Source organism: Panicum hallii, chromosome 5, assembly GCF_002211085.1.
Source record: "Panicum hallii strain FIL2 chromosome 5, PHallii_v3.1, whole genome shotgun sequence".
In the NCBI taxonomy this organism is placed as follows: domain Eukaryota; kingdom Viridiplantae; phylum Streptophyta; class Magnoliopsida; order Poales; family Poaceae; genus Panicum; species Panicum hallii.
The window spans coordinates 58,773,276-58,795,524 of record NC_038046.1 but is presented as its reverse complement, the minus strand read 5'-3'; the positions used below and the strand labels follow the sequence as shown (position 1 = coordinate 58,795,524).

Here is a 22,249-nt window from a genome sequence, read left to right as displayed (position 1 = left end):
TCTCTGCAGGTTCAGGACGTCGCCGAAGGCGGGCCGCGACCAGGTCCACTGCCTCCTGGACTCCTTCCCGCGTAGCGGCTGCCGTTGCCTGGAGGGGTCCGACCAGGACGGGAGTCAGCTGGACGGCAGGATCATGGCTCCGGAGGCTGGTGAGGATGTACTCCGCCATCCCCCGGGCAACCACTCGTCCCTCTGCCTCCAGGAGGCCCTGCAGGCCGGCCTCTGCATCTTGTAGCCGCCTGGCGGTGGAGTCCAGCAGCAGGAGGGCGGCGCCGAATGGTGAAGGGGCCTCTGGTACCCAGATTGGGTTGGCCCCGAGCGCTTCTAGCAGAGGGTTCACCGCATCAACCCATCTTGTTAATTGGTTGATGCCGGCGCGCTGCTCTGCCAGGAGCCCCTCCACCTTGGCCTCCCTCTCCTGGAGCGCTGCTTCGCGTTCCTGGAGCCTCCGGTACCCGGCTTCCAGCTCCTTCTCTACGGCCTCTTCCCGCTTCTGGAGCTCCTGCAGCCGGGCCACCTCCTCTGCCTCTCGGGCGGCCAGCTCTTCTTCTTTCTTCGCTGCCGCCGCCACCTGTTCTGCAAGGGAGGCCTATTGCGCCTCGGCCGTTGTAAACGCCTCCCTCGCCGCCTCCGCCAGCTCCCGGGCGGCCCGCTCCCTGGCCGTCGCCGCCTCCTTCAGCCTCTCCGCGACGATTTGCGCCTCGAGGGCCTCCTTTTCCCGCCGGTTGGCTGCTTTCTCCCGCTCGAGCGCTGCTGCCTCTCGATAGCGCGCCTGCTCCAGCTCCTCCCGCAGGAGCTCGCGTCCCTGTGCGAGCTTGGCGCGCTCTTCGGCGTAGCGGGCGGAGACAGTGTTGATGCGGTCCCCCAGGCGGACCTCCCAGTCGGAGAGCCACTGGCGCTCCGCCTCCAGCTTCTCCCACTCCCGTCGCATGCCAGCCCCTAGCTCCAGTTGAGCTTGTTGGCATTTGGCTATGAGCCGGGGGAGTGGGACCTCCGCTGTGCTCGGGAGGAGAGGCCTCCCCAGCACCACCTCCGGTTCCTCCTCCTCCGCTGGTGGGGCGGCGCTACTGGCGACTTCGGCGGCCTCCAGAGTCGCAGCCTCTGCTGCCTCCGGAGCCGCCACCTCCGCTGCCTCCGGTGCCGCCGTCGCCGCTGCCTCTGGCCTAGCAGCCTCCGCCGCAGCAGCGACCTCCTCAGCTGCCGGTTCGGCTGGGGGAGGCCCGACCTCGACGCCCGGCGCTGTGGTCGGGGCCTCTGCCGTCGCAGTGGGCCTGATCGCCTCCTCCTGGGGGGCGGCTTCTGGACATGGCGGCATGGTAGCCTCCAGCTCCGGACCACTGGGACCGGAGGCTTCTGGGGCTGCCCCTGGCGGAGGCCCTGCTGGAGCCGGTGCCGAGGACTCCGGCGCTGGCTGGGGGCCGGGTCCCCCAGTTGAAGCATTTGAAGGTTGCGGCCTGCCGTACCACCTGTTTGGTTAAGCACCAGAAGCCGTGAAAGGAAATGAAAAACCTTGATAAAACCACTTACGGGAAGTCGTACCACTCCCATCTGCCCCGGGCGGCCGGGGGGACCTTCCTCCCTGCCGAGGATCCCCCGGACCTCTGGGGGCCGTCCCCGACCTTTGAGCCTCCTGGCGGCGGCGTTGGGGACGGTGGTCTGGTCTCGGACGGAGGCGGTGGTGTCGCTGGCCGCGGCCCTGGTGGTGGTGGCGGAGGAGTCTGTTGTCCCGGCGGAGGCCGGTACTGTGGTGGAGGTGGTGCAGCTCCGCTCTGCTCCTCCACTCCCGTGGTTTTCTGGCGCTTGGGCGCCGGCTCCCCCACCAAGGAGCCATCGCCTCGCTGGAGCCTCCGGGACTTGCTCCCTTCGGCTTGGCTGCGCCGTTCGGGTGCCGCCCCCTGAGCTTCGCCGCTCCTTTGGGCCGGGGCAGCACCTGCACAGTCTTTCTGCCGGTGCTCTGGCACCGGCGCTTTCTCTTTTCCCTTCCCGCCGGGGGCCGGACCTCTGGGTCCCGGCTCCCCGGCACCTCCGCTGGGGCGTTGCTGGCGGTCCGGTGTGGCGCCAGGGATCTGGAGCCCGCGGTTGGGGTCCCCCCCAGTTGCCGGACCGCCAGGCCGCCCTCGTCCAGGGTCGGCATCGACGCCAGGACCGTTGACCGCAGAGCCTGGTCCTCGCATAGGGCCTTCACCCCGCTCGGGAGGACCAGGGACTCTGGAACGAACGCCTCGCCGGTCATCGCCCGGATCACTGCCTCCAGCTCCGCCCGGGTGAAGTCGCCGCCAGGCCCCCGCGCGATCCTGCAGCAGTCGTTTAGCCCCGTGTACACGTAGGCCATCCGGGACCGATGCTGCAGGGGGGCGATTCGTCGCTTCAGGAAGTCGCCCAGCACCATCATAGAAGTCAGGCCGCTCCTTGCCAGCTTCTTGATCCGGTTCAGGACTGGGTCGAGCTCTACCGGAATTGACGGCCTGGCCTTCCAGGTGCTCCGGTCGCTTTGGGGGCCCCCTTCCGGCAGTTCTAGGCGGTCGTGGGGGTCCGTCACCGCAATGACCCAGCCTTCACGCCAGTCCTCCCATTTGGAGCTGGAGAAGGCGGCGATGTAGGCGCCCGACATCCCGTGCCGGAGTTGGAAGTAGTAAGCGCCGATCTCGCCGCGCTTCTTCCCGGTCCCGACCAGGGAGTAGAAGTGCTTGAAGATGGTGGTGCAGGGGCGCACCCCCACGAACATCTCCATGAAATGGGCGAAGACCGCCGCGAGGAGAACGGAGTGGGGGGTGAGATGATGAAGTTGGAGGCCGAACTCCTCCAGGAGCAGGAGGAAGAAGGAGGAGATCGGAGGAACCAACCCGCACATAATGTACGAGTTGAAGAGGACGAACTCCCCCGCGGCAAGCTCGCGGAGGGGGACCTCGCCGGCCTTGACCTTCCCGACATTCGCCGGCGCGGTCCACCCTAGAAGGCGCCGCACCGCGTCCAGCTGATCCTGGGTCTGGAAGCGGCGCGGGAAAGGAAGTGAAGCCATGGAAATTGTTGGGGTGGATCGCGAAGGAGCAAGGTAGACAGAGGTGCCGGGCGCAAGGAAGCTGATCGCGAGAAAGGATGCGGAGACGAAGGGGCGCTACGGCGTCGGTTGTTGGCGAGAGCGAAAAGGTAGCCGTTCCCTTCGGCGCATACCTTTTATGCAAAAGACTACTCCTCCCTTTGTGTCCCGCGGCGACCGAGGGGAAGCCGAGCGGTCGCCAGCGCCGCCTTCCCCTACCCTCACACTCAATGACCGGTGGGCTCGGGTCCACCAGTCATTGGCGTGGGCGCTGGAGGATCGTGGGAAGGGCGGAATCCGAACCGCCCGAGCCGCGCGGCGGGCTCGAATGAGACAAGAATCTGAACCGTCTGACGCGCACGGTGCGCGCGGAGGACGGGTCCCTCGGGGTTCCCGCTACGGGCGAAAGGACATCCGTGCCCTCGCCTGGCGGGAACGAGCTGTACACCCGGCGCGATGCTGGGATTTGGCCCCACCTGCGGGTTCATCCCTCTCCCGAGGTGGGCCCGGGGGCCTCTGTCGGTACATACAGATAGGGGTACCTCCTGCTAGGGTGTCCAGGCCCTGGTACTTCTCATAATCCACGCTCCCCCTCGCCTCTGGGCCACGTGGCATACGGCCTCCGGGCCTGACAGCTGGGACCACGGTCTCCGGACCCTCCCCAAGCTCCATGAGGTCCGGGGCCTCTGCACACCCAGGCGGGTGGGAGAGCTCTCGAGTAGCCCCGCGGACCCGGTCTCCCCTGGGAGGCCCGGGGCCGCCACGTGTGATGGCCGGACCATCACAGGCCAGCCCGCTCTGACCGGTCTCGGGGGCCCGGAGCCCCCTTCCCCCGGGAGGGGGTCCGGTGCCGCCATGTGCAGCCCAGCGGGAGGAGCGGGGCCGGCCCCGCCGCGTGCCTGCGGCCGGAGGCCCCTTGCGGGTCGCCTCTCCACCTACCAGCATTTAATGCGGTGGCTGGGTCGGGTGCGCCAAAGTCAAAAGGCGCGGCCTGCCACTGACCCACGGGGCAGGTAGGCTGACACCACGGAAAGCCCGCCTGATCTGAAGGCGGCGCGTCGTATCACCGCGTACAGTGCGCGGACTGTGTGCAGTCCCGTCACGGCGTTGCGCGTGTGATGATGGTCTGTAATAGGCGTGCTAAGGCTTGCGCTGTAACAGTGCGCATGGCACGAGCCAGCGCCGGCTCGCCCCCTGACAGGAGGTCCCATCCCAACAGTGACAGCACGGCTTCACTGTTGGGCAACGCTGACACCAAGCACTGTAGAAGACAAGGCTGTACGCGGCCATACCCTGGCTGTAGATACGCACATCAACTTCTCGATTGAGAGGACTACGGAGAGGAGCTCGAGGAGAAGACCTCCTTATCTCTCGTAGAACGGCCCCTGTTGGCCGGGCCCACCTGTCGGGGCCCCGCACAGTGTAAGCACTCCCCTTGAACTATAAAAGGGAGAGTGCACTCGTTAGAAGACAGATTTCAGGTAGCACACACACAAGCTAGGCCGTTTTTCATTCAGGCTTACGCTGCCAATACTAACACCAAAGTGGACGTAGGGTATTACGCTCCGGCGGCCCGAACCACTCTAAATCATCGTGTCCTTCCTGCGACCATCTGTCCACCGATCGAGTGCTCCTAAGTCTCCTCCAAACCCATCCTTAACTAGGATTAGGCGGGTGCTTTCCGCCACCCGGCTGGAGAATTCCTCCGACACTTCTAATTGGTGTCCAAACATCTGACGTGACGGAACTAGAATTTAGCCCCGAATTTAGTCCCGGAAAACCATACAGACTCCGAAGAAAGTTATTTCTTGCCCATGTGTTATTGGTGAAGATTTTCCAAAGCGATGATCCCCGACGCTTTGTTCACCAAATAAACAGTCTTGCTTGATTCCCGTATTATAGTAGGGATCAAAATGGCACTCCTCTGAAACAGTCTACATAAAAGAAGTAACCCGTTTTTTTCTTAAAAATCAAGTCATTACGTTAACAGAGATCATTTTTTATAAAAACACATTTCACTTTATACTACCGACATCAAATAAACGGGAACAGAGGAAGTAATTTTATTATAGATCCGGTGATACTAATTTAGTATCGTACATTTTGGTGATCTTTTGTAGAAGCTTGATCGATCTTAACATTATTTGACTTAGAACACTTCATAAGTGATTCATTTTGCGAGGATGGACTAGTTGAGTACCGTGCACAAGGACAAAATTGACGATCACACGCTGAAACAAATAAGCAGTTTTCTCAATGGGGATGCAATAATCAATAGGCCAGATTGTCTTGTTACAATCCAACACTCTGCGCCCCCCTACTTAAGAATCCACAAGCTGCTGTTTCACAATCTGTGAACTGAAAGCAAAGAACAACGTTGCCATACATCATGGATGGAAGGGCAACAAAGCACAACCGTTTGATGTTGCCTCTCGCTCAACCAGAGCTGACGGACTTTGTTTGATGATTTCACGTGGTTTAGCCCGGAATCGCAGACATACATGTAATTGGTTTGTCAAGTTGTGGAAACTTAGAAATAACATACACTCGTGTGCAGCTAATCTCACCATCGGTATACCTTCACGTACTCATTTATCATTTTGAGTATGTTTATATACTTATTCTAAGATACTTCCAAAGGATATATACGAAAAATTTCAAAAGCACTCCTATTTTTAAATATATTATAATTATACCTTAGTACTAGTATATAAAAATTAGTATGTCCACATACTCCATGTATGGTCATGTATCCAACGTATATACCATTACAGATGGTCTAGTATGATCATATACACCTCGTACGTACCTTTCGTTGGATCATATACACCCTGTATCATGTGATATGTATGTAGGAGTAACTACAAGCGCGTGTAGAATGAATTTTTCCTATATATATGTATATATATATATATATCATTTTATTATAATGCATCTAGGTGCAATGCACCCACCCTGTCAGTTGCAATTGTGACTGTTCTAGTTGCAACCGGGTCGGTCTGAGTTGCAACCGGTTCGTGTTCAGTTGCAATCGGATCCGTCTGAGTTGCAACCGGTTTGCCCCGGTTGCAACTAGGTCGGTCTAAGTTGCAACTGGTTCGCGTCCAGGTCTGAGTTGCAACTCGTTCGCGTTTGCGCCCAGTTGCGATTAGTTCCGTCCAGTTGCAATTGATGTAGTCTCATCGGATCTATCTATCTATCTATCTATCTATCTATATATATATTTGCAGTGCTTGGAAGCTCTCCTAATGATGGTCGTGATAATGGTGCAGAATTAGATAATTCTGTGCCCAGCTAACAAGAAGCAAGATCTGGTGGATGTTATTTCGAAGTTAAAACAGCTTGCAAGCAGGACATGGAGGCTTACCTGCTGAGCGGCAAGCTGGATGGGCAACTGGCCGCCTTCCTGACCTCGCACCCAACCGGAGGTCTGGAGAAGGCGCCGAAGGACCTGGTGGACAAGCTCATGAAGTACAATGGGATGCCGGACACGGAAGACCTGACGAAGCAGGAGTCGTGGTCTGCTGAGCTGCTGCAGGGTTTAGGCTGTTTTCAGTTTCAAGCTTAGTCGCGTGCTGTAGCCTTTGTTCCTGTTCTTGTCCTAAAGCGTGGTGAACTCTTGCTGGTAGTGCATACCAGGCGGTGCTGTAAAAACGTTCTGTTTGCCTTGTTACGTAACGTAAAGGCTGGGGATCATTCTCTAGAACTCTGAAAATAACGATTTCGGTTATCAAGGCAGGAGCTTAAAGCTGTGACGACCGATGAAAATCCAGCCGGCAGCCAGCCAACTGCTGCGACCAGTCTTCATCAGACCCTGCAGCCGAACGGCTGGCTGCTAGGCATCGTAGCTGCAGCCGTAGCATAAGCACAAACTTCTCTACCCTGATGTTTTGTTGATCGTGTTTGGGGACCTGACCCTGGAGAACAAAAGGCACACAAAACTGCAGACTCACAGGACGATAAATAAAGATGAAAGAACTCGGAACCCGGGCACAGCCCCCAACCACGGACTGAAAGCCCTCTGCACCACCAAGGGAGCAACCAGGATCGATTGCTCTAAAGGATTACAAGATAAAGCTCCGCCCGGTTGCTGAATATATCAAGAAACAGATACAAGGAAGTTCTTTGCACAGCTTCAGCACATAAAAGTTGAAGTAGCTGTGATTTTACGTTCATGATTGAAACTCTGAAACGCTTCCTCTCAGAAGAACACGTCAAATCCAACCACCAAAAACCTAAGAATTGCTGAGTTTTCCAAAACTTTCTTAACAAAAGAAGGCAGCCAAATTCTGAAGAGTTGCGCTGCATTCCCAGGAGCATCAACATCTTCGTACAAAACTGGCTCAACAGCTGCAACAGAACAGGTAAACAATGAGATGATTAGAAACCCAGTCATGAGACATGACAGCCCTCATTTAAAAAAAAACGGTCATGATGGTTGCACAGAGATTAGTATTTTCGCTCTTAAACTTGTTTGTGATAAAAAAATATCAGTTACATGATCAGCGTTGTTGGGTAACATTTTGAGAACTTAATTTTCTGAGCTGAATATCAGATTATCAGGGCAATTGAATTTCTGAACTGAGGATAATTATCAGAAACGAAATCTGACAATTTCTATGACCAGAAAAAAATTCTAGGCTCTGTGAAAGGACTTCTAAATCTCATGAGGCACTGAATACTACATACCTAAGACTGTTTCCAAATTGAAATGATTCTTGCTGCATAATCTAAAGGATGCTTCAGATTGGTCCACACGAAACAAAGTAGGGATTTTTTATGATCAGCACTGATGCATGCTAAATCCAAAAAAAAAACATCACTGCATGTTGTGGTTCAGTGGTAACAATCAAGTTAAACTTCAACGCAGCATGAAGTGGTACACCGTCAGACACAAATCCAGCTTGTTAGATAAACAATGACACGCAAATGATCTGTTAGTTTTGAATTTTAACTAATTCTTGTTTCTTATACTCACAAATATATTAGGATGAAGACTACAAAAAGAAAAATAAAATCAACCACTATGTGATGTTGCCAAATCAGCTCCAGCCACAGTTTGGTCATCCAATCCGATTTCAGGTATCCTAGGATATATCAATTTGTTTCATCTTCTGATTTGTAAGCTATATTATCTTATCAAATTCTTTGCAGCCACAGGACCCATTTAACTTCTTTGTGCCAAATGCAAATTCTACAGTAATTTTCAGCAAATGGATACTCAGTATGTGCAACATTGACTCTATGAATGTATGTGCGAAGCTCTTCTGCATGTCTTGTAAGCCTAGGTGCAGAGCTAACGTTTTACAGGTCTGCAGAGCTAAGCTTTGCCTTTGAGCAAATCTTTGTTGCCTAGAAGTTCCTGTTGGTTTGATCTCCTAAAACCCCTCGGATCCCAACGGATCCGAGAGGGCCTTCCCTCTCACGCGCCCTGATCGGGGGCGTACCAGCACGATCTAGCTGGTGGGCCCCCCGTCGCGCCGCGCAATATAAAAGGGGGGTGGGGGCCAGCGGCTCGCATCACGAGGTTCGACGCGCCGCCGCCGCCCCACCCACAGTTGACCTAACCGATCTAAGTCAAGCGCGGTAAGCGGCGGGAAGCGCCTCCGGCATCACCGTCGACGCCCCTGCGCCAACGCCTCCGGCCATCGCCCGCGGCACTGCAAGCACGTACGCCTACGGCCGGTCCACCCCGAGCCCCGCACTACACCACCATGGCGGCCACCTCTGCGTCAGCTCCCGGCTTAGGTCACGAAGGTATACTCCGTGATATCCCCTCCTCTCTCTGTCCCTCTAATCATCTCTATCGTTTGATTAAGCCATCAAACAGAGCATATCCTAATCTAATTAACGCATTAGCCGATCCTAATTGCTTACAATGGTATCAGTCGCCTCTAGCTATTTTGCGTTGATTAGAATTGGAAAGTGAATAGAAAAGAACCCTAGAAAAGATCCCCGGAAACATCCCAGTGCAACCCGTGAAACCCTAACCCTAGATGCAAAAGAAAAAGAAGAAAAGAGGCCAACCGGGGAGAAGATTCTTACCCTCAGTTGGCTCACCGCCGGTGAGCCCGCCTCCCCGGCCAGATCCGGCGCCGTCACGCCGGAACCGAGCCCGACCCGAGCCTCGGCCCGGGCTAGGGCACCACAGAGAGACACCTCGACGGCGGCCCGTTCACCTTTCGGTGAACGCGCGCGCCGGCGAGGCGCCTCACGGTGGCGCCGCCACCGCGGCAGCCGCCGCCCGCCGGTCACCGACGGCCGCTCACTCGCGCGCTCGCGTGGAGGAGAAGAAGGCGTCGGGGAAAGAACAGAATAAGGCTAGGGTTTGGGGAGCGAGCGGCGAAGGGGGTTTTTGATCGGCCGAGAACCGCGCGCAGCCGTCGATCTTCATCGTGCGGTCGCGATCGAGCAGCGCTCGGTTGGGCTGCTTTTGGCCCATGCGGGCGAGCGAAATGGCGGCCCGGGCCCAGGTTGGCTCGGCCCCGAGCCGCGCGCGCACGCGGAGCCGTGCGCGGGGTGGTGCGCGAGAGGGCTGGGCCGGGCCTTAGCAGGCCGCGCGCGTATGCGCGCGCGCGCGATGAGCCCGGTTCTCCAGCTGGGCCGCGCGCGAGCGTTTTGGGCCGGCTGAGCTGTTTGCAAACGGAACAACAGTGCGTTTTTTCTTTTTCCAGAATCATTTTTCCAATAGAGTTTGATTGAATTTGATACATTTCAAATTCAAACTTGAATGAACTTTGATGCACTGTTTATAAAAGATATATTTCGATACATTTTGATAGAATTACAGTTTTCCGCTGCAAAGATTTAATATTTTATATGTTTTTTGTTTAATTGCCTTGAAATTTAAATTTGAACCAACGGAATAATTTAAATTCTTCGAGGCAAATAGATATTTTTCTGAATTGTAATATTATTATCTTTTGACCAACGTTAACGAGTGATAATATTGCAATTATTATTGAATTACTTTTCATAGATATTTTCATGTATTATTTCTATTTATGCCCAACGGTATTCTAGATTTAATACAAAAAGATATTATGCCTTAATTTTAATAGATAATTTTTCTGTATTAATTCTAATTCTGCCCAACGGTGTTTTAGTTTTAATACACAAGGTTATTGCATATTTCATTTTATGACCAACGTCGTATTTTACATATGCAATAAATTTTATTTGATTTTAATTTAATGTTTTCACCACTCATGGATATTTTTCAGGAGGAGTATCAATGATGTTTTCCATCAACGATATTCCGATATTAAAGGGAGATAATTACAATGAATGGTACAGAAAGCTGGAACTCTATTTCATCATGGGTGAATTAGATTGGGTCCTAGCTACACCGACTCCTACAGAGCCTGTGCTTCCTGAAAGGGAGGACACAGACACAGATGCTTCTTGGAAGCAAACAGAGCTTGCTTTTAAGAAAGTAAGAGCAGAATATGAGAGGCTGTATGCAAAATGGTTCCCTGCCAACAAGAAATGTTTGGCAGTGGTAAAGAATACGATTGAGCCCGCAATCATGGGCTCAATCCCAGATTGTGCCACCGTCGTAGAGTATCTTGAAAAATTAAAGAACCAGTACACTGGTTCTTCAAAGACTTATGCAACCCAGTTGATCAAACAACTGGTTTCAGAGAGATACACTGGCGGTGGCATTAGAGAACACATTCATCGCATGGTCAACCTGAATAACAAGCTAAAGTCGTTGGACCTTGCCTTCAAGGAGGATCACATTGTCCATCTGGTCTTTGCTTCGTTACCAAAAGAGTTTGACACTTTTGTTGTCAATTACAACACCCAACCACAAACTTGGGACATAGAAAAGACCATTGCGATGTGCGTTCAGGAGGAGGAAAGGATCAGGTCCACCACTGGAGGATCCTTAAACTATGTGAACAAGAAGAAGCATGCCAACTTTAAAGGCAATTTTTCATCCTCTTCTTCAAACTCCTCTAAAGGTAAAAACTCTCAACAACACAGACCGCAGCAGGGACAGGCTCTCGTAGATAAAGATCAGTGTCTCTACTGCAAAGAAAGGGGTCACTACAAGAAGAACTGTCACAAATACTTAAAGATGATCATGGAGAAAAGAGGTGAGAACGTTATTTCATTCGTAAATGAATCCTTGTATATAGAATATTCAAAATCTACTTGGTGGATTGACTCAGGAGCAACTGTTCATGTTGCAAATTCTTTACAGGGATTCCGTTCGACGAGAACCACTCAAAGAAGCGAAAAGCAAGTTAGAGTGGCGAATGGAGGTCAGGCAGACGTTGAAGCAGTAGGAGACGTTCATTTGGAACTCGACACTGGCTTCATTATCGTACTTAGAGATGTTTTATTTGTTCCTTCTTTACACAGAAACTTGATTAGTGTGTCTCGCCTGGATACAGATGGTTATTCTTGTCTATTTGGAGATGGGAAATGTTTGATCGAATGTAATGATACAATAATTTCCACTGCATTTAGAAAGAATGATCTTTATTTGATATCGTTACGCGAAAGCGTTAATTCCGTATGCGATAACAGTGCGAATGTATCCTCGCCTACACTCGCGAATAGAAAACGTAAGAGAACTCACGATACGTCGTCGAAATTATGGCACTGTCGTTTAGGCCATATTTCGAGGGGGAGAATAGAAAGATTAATTAAAAACGAAATTCTTCCTCCATTAGAGTTCTCTGACTTAGAACAATGCATTGAATGCATAAAAGGCAAATTCGTTAAGAAAATAAAGAAAAATGCTAAGAGGAGCACAGGTGTATTAGAAATAATTCACACAGATATCTGTGGTCCGTTTAATGTAAAGAGTGTGGATGGTTATGACTCGTTCATAACATTCACAGACGATTATTCCCGTTATGGATATATTTATCCAATTAAAGAAAGATCGGAGGCTTTGGATAAATTTAAAATATTCAAGGCCGAAGTAGAAAATCAACACGATTTAAAGATTAAAATCGTAAGATCCGATCGTGGAGGGGAATATTACGGTCGACATACCCAATATGGCCAAGTTCCAGGACCTTTTGCGAAGTTCCTGATGGAGCAAGGCATAGTAGCCCAGTACTCGATGCCGGGCGAGCCTCAGCAGAACGGAGTGGCTGAAAGACGCAATCGCACCCTAATGGATATGGTGCGAAGCATGATCAGTTACTCTACGTTGCCAGTGAGTTTATGGATGGAGGCACTAAAAACCGCCATTCACATTCTCAACAGAGTTCCAAGTAAATCGGTGCCGAAAACGCCGTATGAAATGTGGACAGGAAGAGTACCCTCACTAAATCACCTGAGGGTGTGGGGGAGTCCTGCTGAGGCAAAAGTGTTTAACCCGACTATTGCAAAACTAGATTCAAGAACGGTATCTTGCCATTTTATTGGCTATCCAGAAAGGTCAAAGGGTTTTCGTTTCTACTGCCCAGACAGATCGACGAAACTCGTAGAAACGAGGCATGCAGTTTTTCTTGAGGATCAAATGATCCGGGGGAGCGGCACAGCAAGAAAAATTGATCTTGAGGAGAAGAGGGCGTATACACCCAATCCCGTGATTCAGGAATCTTTTTTCTCGCTGCCCGTTGTATCTGCACCGCCAGTGCAAGTCACTGCGATGCCGATACCTGTAATGACTCCTCCTGTGGTGACGATGAATGAGGAAGAGGAACCCATTCCTCAGGCTCCTGTCGAGCCAGTTGCCGCACAAGAAGAGGAGCCCCAGCAGCCCCAAATAGATGAGGCACCGCAGGCTCAGGCTCACGGGAGACCTCAAAGAATAAGGAAGCGCGCTATTTCTAATGACTATGAAGTCTATAATAGCGAAGAGACCCAAATGGAGGATGATCCCACTTCATTTGAAGAAGCCATGAAAAGTGAACATTCGTCGAAATGGCTTGACGCTATGGAAGACGAAATAGAATCGATGAGTACCAACAAAGTGTGGGACCTAGAGGAAATTCCTAAAGGAGCCAAAACAGTAGGCTGCAAATGGGTCTACAAAACCAAATATGACTCCCAAGGGAATATAGATAAATTTAAAGCACGACTCGTGGCAAAAGGATACACACAAAGAGAAGGAATTGATTACAACGAGACTTTTTCCCCAGTCTCTTGTAAAGATTCCTTCAGAATTGTAATGGCTCTCGTAGCTCATTACGATCTAGAATTACATCAGATGGATGTGAAGACAGCATTCCTTAACGGGGACCTAGATGAAACCGTCTACATGGCACAGCCGAAAGGTTTTGTCGTGGAAGGCAAAGAAAAATTGGGATGCCGTCTAAGAAAATCGATTTATGGGCTAAAGCAAGCTTCAAGACAGTGGTACTTGAAGTTTGATAAGACAATAAAAGAATTCGGGTTTAAAGAAAATGTCGAGGATAATTGCGTTTACGCAAAGTTCAAGAATGGAAAGTACATCTTTCTAATCTTGTACGTGGATGATATTCTACTGGCAAGTAGCGATGTCAATCTGCTACTAGAGACGAAAAAGTTTTTATCCTCGCATTTCGAGATGAAAGACCTCGGTGAAGCAAGTTTTGTTCTAGGAATCGAGATTCATCGAGACAGATTAAAAGGGGTATTAGGACTGTCTCAAAAGACATATATAGAAAAGGTCCTGAAGAAATTTAATATGCACAAATGCAGTGCCTCACCTGCACCTATAGTCAAGGGCGACAGATATGGGGAATTTCAATGCCCCAAGACTCAATATGAGATTGAGCAAATGAAAATGGTACCATATGCTTCCGCTGTGGGAAGCTTACAGTATGCACAAGTGTGCACACGCCCTGACATAGCTTATGTTACCGGGTTGCTTGGCAGATTCCAAAGTAATCCAGGACCAGAACACTGGAAATTGGTAAAGAAAGTTCTGCGCTATTTGCAAGGAACAAAAGGCCTCATGTTAACGTACAGGAGAACAGAATCTCTGCGTATCGTAGGATACTCAGATTCCGATTACGCAGGAGATGACAGAAAATCCACGTCAGGATATGTATTCACCCTAGCCGGGGGAGCAATATCGTGGAAAAGTTGCAAACAAACCGTCACTACATCGTCCACAATGTATGCCGAGTTTGTTGCGTGTTATGAGGCTACAGGACAGGTGAACTGGCTAAAGAAATTCGTACCCGGTCTGAGAATGGTTGATAATATATCTAAACCATTACAGTTGTACTGCGATAACGAGCCCGCAGTAATGTACGCTCACAACAACAAGACAAGTGGTGCTGCCAAACACATAGACATAAAGTACTATATTGTGAAAGATAAAGTCCGAGATCAGATAATAAATCTTGAACACATAAGCACAGTGAAAATGCTTGCGGATCCGCTAACGAAAGGCTTACCACCCAACGTGTTCAAGGAACACGTAGCTGGCATGGGGCTAAGGGATAGCCTGTGATCTTCGGACTACAAGGGCCCAAAAAGGTTAAAGAATCGTTTTCTGAATAGAGGAGTATATTGTAGCTGTTGAATCTATCGGCGATTGGCCGTGACGATAAAGCATGCTCTATGTACAAATCCATGAAGAAGCGAGAAAAGTAAAGGAAAGAAAAACACAGAGTGAGATCAAGGGGGAGACTGTTGGTTTGATCTCCTAAAACCCCTCGGATCCCAACGGATCCGAGAGGGCCTTCCCTCTCACGCGCCCTGATCGGGGGCGTACCAGCACGATCTAGCTGGTGGGCCCCCCGTCGCGCCGCGCAATATAAAAGGGGGGTGGGGGCCAGCGGCTCGCATCACGAGGTTCGACGCGCCGCCGCCGCCCCACCCACAGTTGACCTAACCGATCTAAGTCAAGCGCGGTAAGCGGCGGGAAGCGCCTCCGGCATCACCGTCGACGCCCCTGCGCCAACGCCTCCGGCCATCGCCCGCGGCACTGCAAGCACGTACGCCTACGGCCGGTCCACCCCGAGCCCCGCACTACACCACCATGGCGGCCACCTCTGCGTCAGCTCCCGGCTTAGGTCACGAAGGTATACTCCGTGATATCCCCTCCTCTCTCTGTCCCTCTAATCATCTCTATCGTTTGATTAAGCCATCAAACAGAGCATATCCTAATCTAATTAACGCATTAGCCGATCCTAATTGCTTACAGTTCCTACTGAAGCACAGCAACATGAACTGCAATAATGTTAAAATCCCACTCCAATTACTCTTGATAAAACCAACATGATTCCAGCTGAAATTGCACTGGATTGTTTTCAAAGCCAGCTACGATGATATGATCTTTGCAAATAAAGATGCACGCATGGTGATGCTGAAATGCAGGATAAATACGTGTGGAACATATAGCTTGCCAAGAATAGCATTAAAATTTCACTCATATTTGAATGGAAACGAAAATAACAGTGATTCCTTTTTAACGACGGAAGAACATTATGAGTTGTTTTAAAGGTTTGCTCGAAAAAAAAGCATTTCGTCTGGTGCACCAAGGGAGCAACCAGGCACGATTGCTCAAGGTTTCCAAGACAACTCCACCCAGTTCCTGAATGTATCAACAGACGGATAGAAGGAAGTTCTGTGCACAGCTTCAACACATGAAAAATGAATGTAGCCAGACATCCCTAAGACGGTTTCCATTCAAATGATTCTTGTGCATAATCTAAAGCATGTTTCAGATTAGTCCACAGCCAAACAAAGTAGGGATTTTTGTCTCTACTTCACTAAGACACCAAGCAGCATGTTTTAAATTAGTCCACACCAAACAAAGTAGAGTTTTTTTTTTGTCTCAACTAAGACACGAAACATGTTTCAGATGATGTAGACAGGGGCAGTATATATATACCTTATCCTAGGAGGGAGCAACTGGTAGCTCACAAGCGAGCACAAACCGTGAAGACATATGCTTCCGTGTAGGCTTCTTCACATTGAACCTAGCGTGCTTCTGGAGGCTCCAGGAGCTCAGGTCGAGGCTTAAGATGAAACCTTGGAGGAAGAAGTAGACGTTGTCGGGATCAAAGGGGTCGACGCAGGCGAGCTTGGGGCACTTCTTGGGCAGACCACTAGCCTCGTACGTCTGGTGGCACCAAATGTCCTTGAAGGAGACCTCGTGTTCGATCCTCCACGACCACGATCCAGACCTCTCGTCAGAGCACAGCGTGTACATGGTGATCCACGGGTCATTTCCCTGACCATGACGCCGCACCATCTTCTTCACCCGCTCGACGGTCACCTCGGGCCTATTAGGAACACCAATCTTCACGAATCGCACGGCTCCATTTCTGACGGCGAAGCAACCGTAGCCCTGGAGTTCCTAACCGGTGCACTGGAAAGATAGCCTATCACCGACCGGGAGTTGCACGAACTCGAGCACACCGGCTCTTCCTCGAAGGGAAGGCACGTGAGGAGCCCCCACGAGACGTCGCACCACCACAGGCGCTCGCCGAGAGAGAAGACGTCGTGACTGGCCCAAGGTCGGACCACTCGGAGCGGGTAATCCAGAGCTTTGCTGACCCACCGCCGTGTCTCGGAAGAATAGCACAGCAGGATCGCGATGCCGGAGCCAACTACGTACCGGCTGGAGCTCAGCGAGCAGGTATGTGCGGCCGCCGTCTCTGGTCAGGAGGCCCAGGTTGCCAGCGTCCAGGATGCGGTTGTCGTCGGGATCGGGAAGGCGGTAGGCGTTGGCGGAGCGCGCGTCGCAGAGGAAGTAGGCGTGCACGAAGTGGCGCCTGTAGCAGACGAAGTTGTTACTCGACAACCGGTCCCGGCGCAGGATGGGGCCGGTGCGCTCTCCCTGGGTGGCGTGGAGGAGGAGGAGGCCTGAGGGGTCGACGGCGAGCACGGACGGGTAGTTCCGACTGGAGACGGTGTCGGGGGAGACGCGCGGGGGGACGGTGAGGATGCTGATGGCTGGCGGCGCGGCGAGCGCGAGGGAGAGGTCGGCGTGGCCCGGCGGAAGGTCAGCATCAGCTGCGCACACGCGATGGATGGTGGCGGGGATGCCCCAGCGCGCGGGAGCCGAGGACGTGGAGGAGGGGGAGGAGGAGGCGGCGGCCATCGCTCCTTGCTTCTTGCGAGGAGACAGGAAGCGAGGTGGGGGGTTTGGGGGTGCTCGGCGGCGGCGGCAGGTGGGGGAGGAGCTAGCTGGACCACATGTCAGCACCACCAGCTACGAGGGAGTGGTTGGGTGGGACAACGCTTGAATCAAAGAGCAACATTGCCCCTTCTATGGTATTATTGCCACGTGAGTAAGCACTCTTCATTGGTCATCAATCACCATATAATCATGTATATATGCAAATAAACAGGCTAAGAATATTCAATATTGCAAACTAAATAATTCTAGAGTTTGCAGCTGATGGAACAAGCGACGTGGAAGGTAGAGGTAAGCGCTCCATCATATCCAATTCAATAGCCTAACCGAAGAAATAAAATCCAAGTGACATGAGAAAAACCGTTCATGGCACAAGCAAACAAACAGCTCTCGTAGTACACAGCCCCACCATTCTAGGAAAAAACATGAGGGAAAAGAATCATAGTATTTATTTGTTAGCTCAGTTTGAAAGTATCAAATCTTGTTTGAAACTTTGCAAAAGGAACTGACAGGAATCTGGAAATTTTACTGTTACACATGGCGACATCGAGTAAGAGATTTGTAATCACAAAAGAAAAAATTAACATCTCCATATAACCGATGCCCTTCAGCAAAAACGAAACATAACAAACTCACGGAATATCTTCAGGCAATATTCTTTCCTTCTGTGAAATTTCCTTTTTTTTTTCTTTTTAAGGCTAAATGGCAAACAAACAGTTTATTTAAAAATGACGAACATCATCTTGATTGTAAAACATAACAAAAGAAATCAATTGTGAGGGTTCAGAACTCCATCTGTGATGAGCATCTCCCTTGCCATATGACAAGTGACAAAGACCAGCAACACAAGTGAACATACATGAGGCAATGTGCATTTTTTGCCCCAAATTTACATTAATGTTTTTGTTATTTTCTATAAATACCTCAAAAATTGTCAACAACACAAATTCACGCTGTTGAATTGAAGTCTGACCGTTTAACATTTGAACCGGCGTCTTTCTTCGAATCTTCTTCCCTCAAGTTTGGTTGGGCTTTGACGCACCTACAGTCCACCATCTTGCCCACCTAACCCTAACTCGCATGATCGACCAAAAAAAAGAAATAAAAAGAGGGAAGGGAGGAACGCGCACCTTCTTCCTTCCTTTCTTTCCTCTGCTCGGACTCCCCTTCTCCTCTCCTCTTCTTCCCCGTGGAATTAATTGTTCTCTCCTCGATTGCCCGGCGCGGTGGGGATGCGGCGGCTATGGCGATGGTACCAGCAGTGCCTGGCGTCGCACCCGGTGCGCACGCAGGTCGTCAGCTCCGGCATCCTCTGGGCCTCCGGTGACATCGGCGCCCAGGCCGTCACCCACTACTCCGCACGCCGCCCCGACCGCCGCGCCAACAACACCCCCGAGGTAGAAGCCCCAATCGACTCCGTCCCCTACCGCCTTCTTCGTCCAGATATGTATATTCCCCCGGCTAGTTCTCAGACGGGGTCGCTCCAGGATTTTTTTTTTTCGACAAAGGTTTTCCCCAGCTTTTATAGAAAGCCAATAAGGTTGCTGTACAGATTCCGACACTCAGACCGCTGGGGTTACGAGCTTTCGATTTCGACAGACGCACACAGACAAAGAAGCTAGCGAGAGTTAAAACGATTTTACAGGAGTTTTAAAACTGGTCTACGAGCAAAAGGAAAAATAAGCTTTTTTGTCCAGTCTCTTGTGTCGTCATCTTCATCCTTCTTCGTCTTGCCCCGGCTATTTCCCGGATGGGGTCGCTCCAGGATTTTTTTTTAAAGCTATTCCTATTCTTGGCCTGGACTTGGGCGGGTTCCTTGCGAGCTGTAACTTCGGTCTGGTGTGACTCAATGGCGTATAGCTCGCTGCTAATGCGTAGGGAATGTTTTATCGGTAAGGACGAGCTGTGGATTTGATCGGTAACCTGAAACGGCACCACAAATGTGTCAACTTGTCAGCCCCTGAATGCGGATGATGGCTGGATTTGTGCCTTGTCCCTTTGGCTTGTGTGAGGTTTACTGCAAAGAAACTAGAGTGTTTGGTGGGGAACCCCTTAATATCTTAAGATTCTTTTGTTTCTAATGCTAGAGCCTTGTCAAATCTATTCTTGCGAATGCCTCTATAGGCATCTGTGGTAGTGAGAACTGAGAAGAACTGATACCCCCCTTCTGGCAAAACATTGGACATAGGAGGTTTGTTGCTAAAAACGAGTTAGGGGGTCTGATTGGTCAGTGATGTCTGATGTTACTTGAGTTCTGATGGTCATTCACTCCATTTGGGTAATGGAGCTTTTATTTTGCTCCCAGATGTTTGACTTGGAGGAGTAAATTTGTGATGGAATGAGAAGTTGAAGCTATTTTTTTTCCTTTCAATAGATGGATGTTTGCTTGGTAAATAGCTTAAACTGCAAATCAGATTAATTTTCTGACCACATGAATTACTCTTTTGATTGCTGTGATCTTCACTGGGGTTATTGTTTACTGTGCAGTTCCATGGGTATGGTTGGGATGAGGTTTTTAGAATCCCGTTAGTACATACTTACAATTTTCATTTCTTGCTTTGATAGCAAAGGTTAGCCATTTCTCTGATTTTTAAGCTTCAGATAGTCAGATGTGCTTGTTTGTTCTTTCAACTCTGAGTATCACTAGCATCGGGAGCTTGATTTGATTATTGTTAATATGTAATTTACTTAACATAGTTGGCTTCTCTTTAATCAGCAAAAAAACCTTTGAATTTCTTGTATCAGAGTTCATTTCTGGTCAGATTGTTCTGTGAATAAAGTCATGCAGTGCAGCTGTTGGGCTGCTTATGTTGCTATGCACTGGCCAGTTTGTTGAAACAAGATTTTTGTTGCTGTTCATGGTGCCTTTGTTCATATACGAGATTGGAAATTTAAGGAATCCTGACTGGCATTTCATTAGGTCTTGGGGACCCTATATAAACTATCTCTGCCTCCATGGGCAGTTTATTAATTACTTCTTTGTTTGGATGTCTACTCCTAATTTCTTCATTCTTCAATATAATTGTTATCATTTCAGCAAAAATCTGCTGCCTTTTACAGGATAAGGATAAAGATAAAGAATTCAAAGTTGATTGGAGGAGGGTGGGCATCACAAGTTCCTTTGGATTTGCTTTTGTTGGACCAGTTGGACATTACTGGTTAGTTCCTGTATTTTAGCACATGGCGCTACATTTGCCCTTTCTATGAGTTGATTTCTCTATGATCATAGGTTGATTTTCTTTACATTATTAACAATGAAAAATTTGTGAGCCACACAGTCACTGTGCTTCGCAGATAAAGGGCAACAACAAACACTGAGATAAAATGAAAAGGAAAGTATAAGATAATAAAAAAAGATAAAGGGCAGAGTGAGGATGCAATCCCAATCCTGCACTGGTCTCCATTCAGCTACTCATGTCTAGATGACAACATGAATTGTCAGTTTATGGTGTGTCAGAGTATTAATAATGAATACTTAACTAGTTCTTGAAATTTGGATAGATCTAAGAACATATGATTTTGCTTGAATACGTCGCAGTATTTTCTAGATTTGGTTCACTGGGATTTGGATATTAGTACTATAATACTATGCTTATTGGATTCAAGCATTTGTATAAATGCATGCATTTCTTTCAACATAATAAAGGGAAATATAGTATTATCAACAGTAGAGGGATACATGCATGAGCACACTACTGGTTCTTGTGTCACTGAATCTTGCCTCATTCTTTAGCTATGAGGTCAGGCAACTGAGGTTGAGTGCAAAAGGGGCAAACATCGGCTTTATGAGTAGAAGTATCTTGGGCTGTACTCTGCAGTAGACATCCTTATTTGCTCATCTGTGTGCTCATAGTCCCACTTCGACATCAACTTTATCTCCGCCATGATAATCTGTTGCATTTTCATGCTTACCGGCCTTAGGTGTGTAGTAACCAATGCTATGTTTTGGAGAGTATGTAGTAGTTGACTATATTCTGCTATATGAAAATGCAGATGAAAGAAAATGATTATACATGATTTCATTTTGGGACAGAGAAATAACCTAATAAGATTAACTGCTGTGAACAGACTCCTACTGTCATATTCATTCCCACCTTGATGTTCTCATTTGTAACGAATGGCGATTCCATAATCCCCTCACTTATCTGCTGCACTTTATTCATTTTACAAAAGCTGGCTAAGGTATTGTGGTATGGGTGCTTTGTAGATTTAGTGATTTACTGATGAAAGCAGCTCTGTCCTGATTTTAGGAGTATGGAATTTCAACTATTGTCAGTTGGTCTAACATATGGCATATTGCTTGCATTATTAGTGTATCTATTTTTGTCACTAAGTCTTTGGTATTGTTGCAGGTATGAGTACCTGGACCGTTTTATCCGGCGGAGATTTCAGCCTAATACATTCAAATTTGTTGCCTCAAAAGTTGCTGCGGATGGTTTCCTCTTTGGACCGTTAGATCTTCTCTTGTTCTTTTCATATGTGGGTCTCGGCCAAGGAAGGAGTGTAGAGCAAGTGAAGGAAGACGTGAAAAGGGATTTCATTCCCGCTCTGGCACTAGGTGGGATGATCTGGCCAGCCGTGCAGATCGCAAACTTCCGCTTCATTCCTGTGCGGTACCAGCTCCTGTATGTGAACTTGTTCTGCCTTTTGGACAGCTGTTTCCTGTCATGGATTGAGCAGCAGGGAGACGCTTCTTGGAAGCAGTGGTTCACGTCGTTCCATAAAATCGAAGACCAGAAGAGTAAGGTTTGATTTTACTAGTTATGAGCCATGTGTTGTTCATGTGGATCAACATTAAACTCTTGTTGATCCAAATCTGAAACATGGAAATGAGAACGGTTGCTGGCAGCATCTGTTCAAATCATTTGCAATGCCAACAAAACTGAGCTTCAATGTCATTGTAGAGAATTCTTTTAAATCTTTATCGGGAAGGAAACATTGTCGCATTGCACTGTTAGCTTTAAGTTCAGTGAACTGGCTATCCTGCTTATGCGTGGTACTGCCAATGACTTTGTACTTGTTTTTTCGGGTGACAGCGATATGGATGTTGTTGGTAAGCTGAAGTTGCATGCTTGTACTGTATACCCTACTGGCTCAGGCACTATTAACTTGCTGCAAGATAAAAGGAGCTCAAAGTTGACTGGAAGAGGGTTACAGGGAGCATG

At 49.4% G+C, this 22,249-nt stretch overlaps 2 protein-coding genes and 1 pseudogene across 3 annotated transcripts; 1 reads left to right on the top strand and 2 right to left on the bottom strand.

The window, feature by feature from the left end:
* Positions 1–15,819: 15,819 nt before the first annotated feature.
* Positions 15,820–16,214, bottom strand: LOC112894796. The gene has a single exon (XM_025962610.1). The coding sequence runs from the start codon at positions 16,194–16,196 to the stop codon at positions 15,840–15,842; it is 357 nt and encodes a 118-aa protein (XP_025818395.1). The 5' UTR covers positions 16,197–16,214; the 3' UTR covers positions 15,820–15,839.
* A 2-nt stretch (positions 16,215–16,216) lies between these two features.
* Positions 16,217–17,132, bottom strand: LOC112894793 (annotated as a pseudogene).
* Positions 17,133–17,930: 798 nt separating this feature from the next.
* On the top strand, positions 17,931–22,147 carry LOC112894794 (protein SYM1). 2 transcript variants are annotated; one of them, XM_025962609.1, is made up of 4 exons: positions 17,931–18,481; positions 20,145–20,242; positions 21,437–21,642; positions 21,740–22,147. In XM_025962609.1, the coding sequence occupies exons 1-4, from the start codon at positions 18,317–18,319 to the stop codon at positions 21,880–21,882; spliced, it is 612 nt and encodes a 203-aa protein (XP_025818394.1). In that variant the 5' UTR covers positions 17,931–18,316; the 3' UTR covers positions 21,883–22,147. The 2 variants fall into 2 exon arrangements, with proteins under 2 accessions (XP_025818394.1, XP_025818393.1); XM_025962608.1 differs by having other exon boundaries at positions 17,949–18,481; positions 21,437–22,147.
* Positions 22,148–22,249: the final 102 nt, after the last annotated feature.

Coding starts and splice junctions, on each gene's coding strand:
- LOC112894794 (XM_025962608.1), top strand. CDS start 18,317: ATGCGGCGGCTATGGCGATGGTACCAGCAGTGCCTGGCGTCGCACCCG. Junction 18,482..20,144: donor GCGCCAACAACACCCCCGAG/GTAGAAGCCCCA, acceptor TGCCTTTTACAG/GATAAGGATAAAGATAAAGA. Junction 20,243..21,436: donor GGACCAGTTGGACATTACTG/GTTAGTTCCTGT, acceptor GTATTGTTGCAG/GTATGAGTACCTGGACCGTT.
- LOC112894796 (XM_025962610.1), bottom strand. CDS start 16,196: ATGGTGCGGCGTCATGGTCAGGGAAATGACCCGTGGATCACCATGTAC.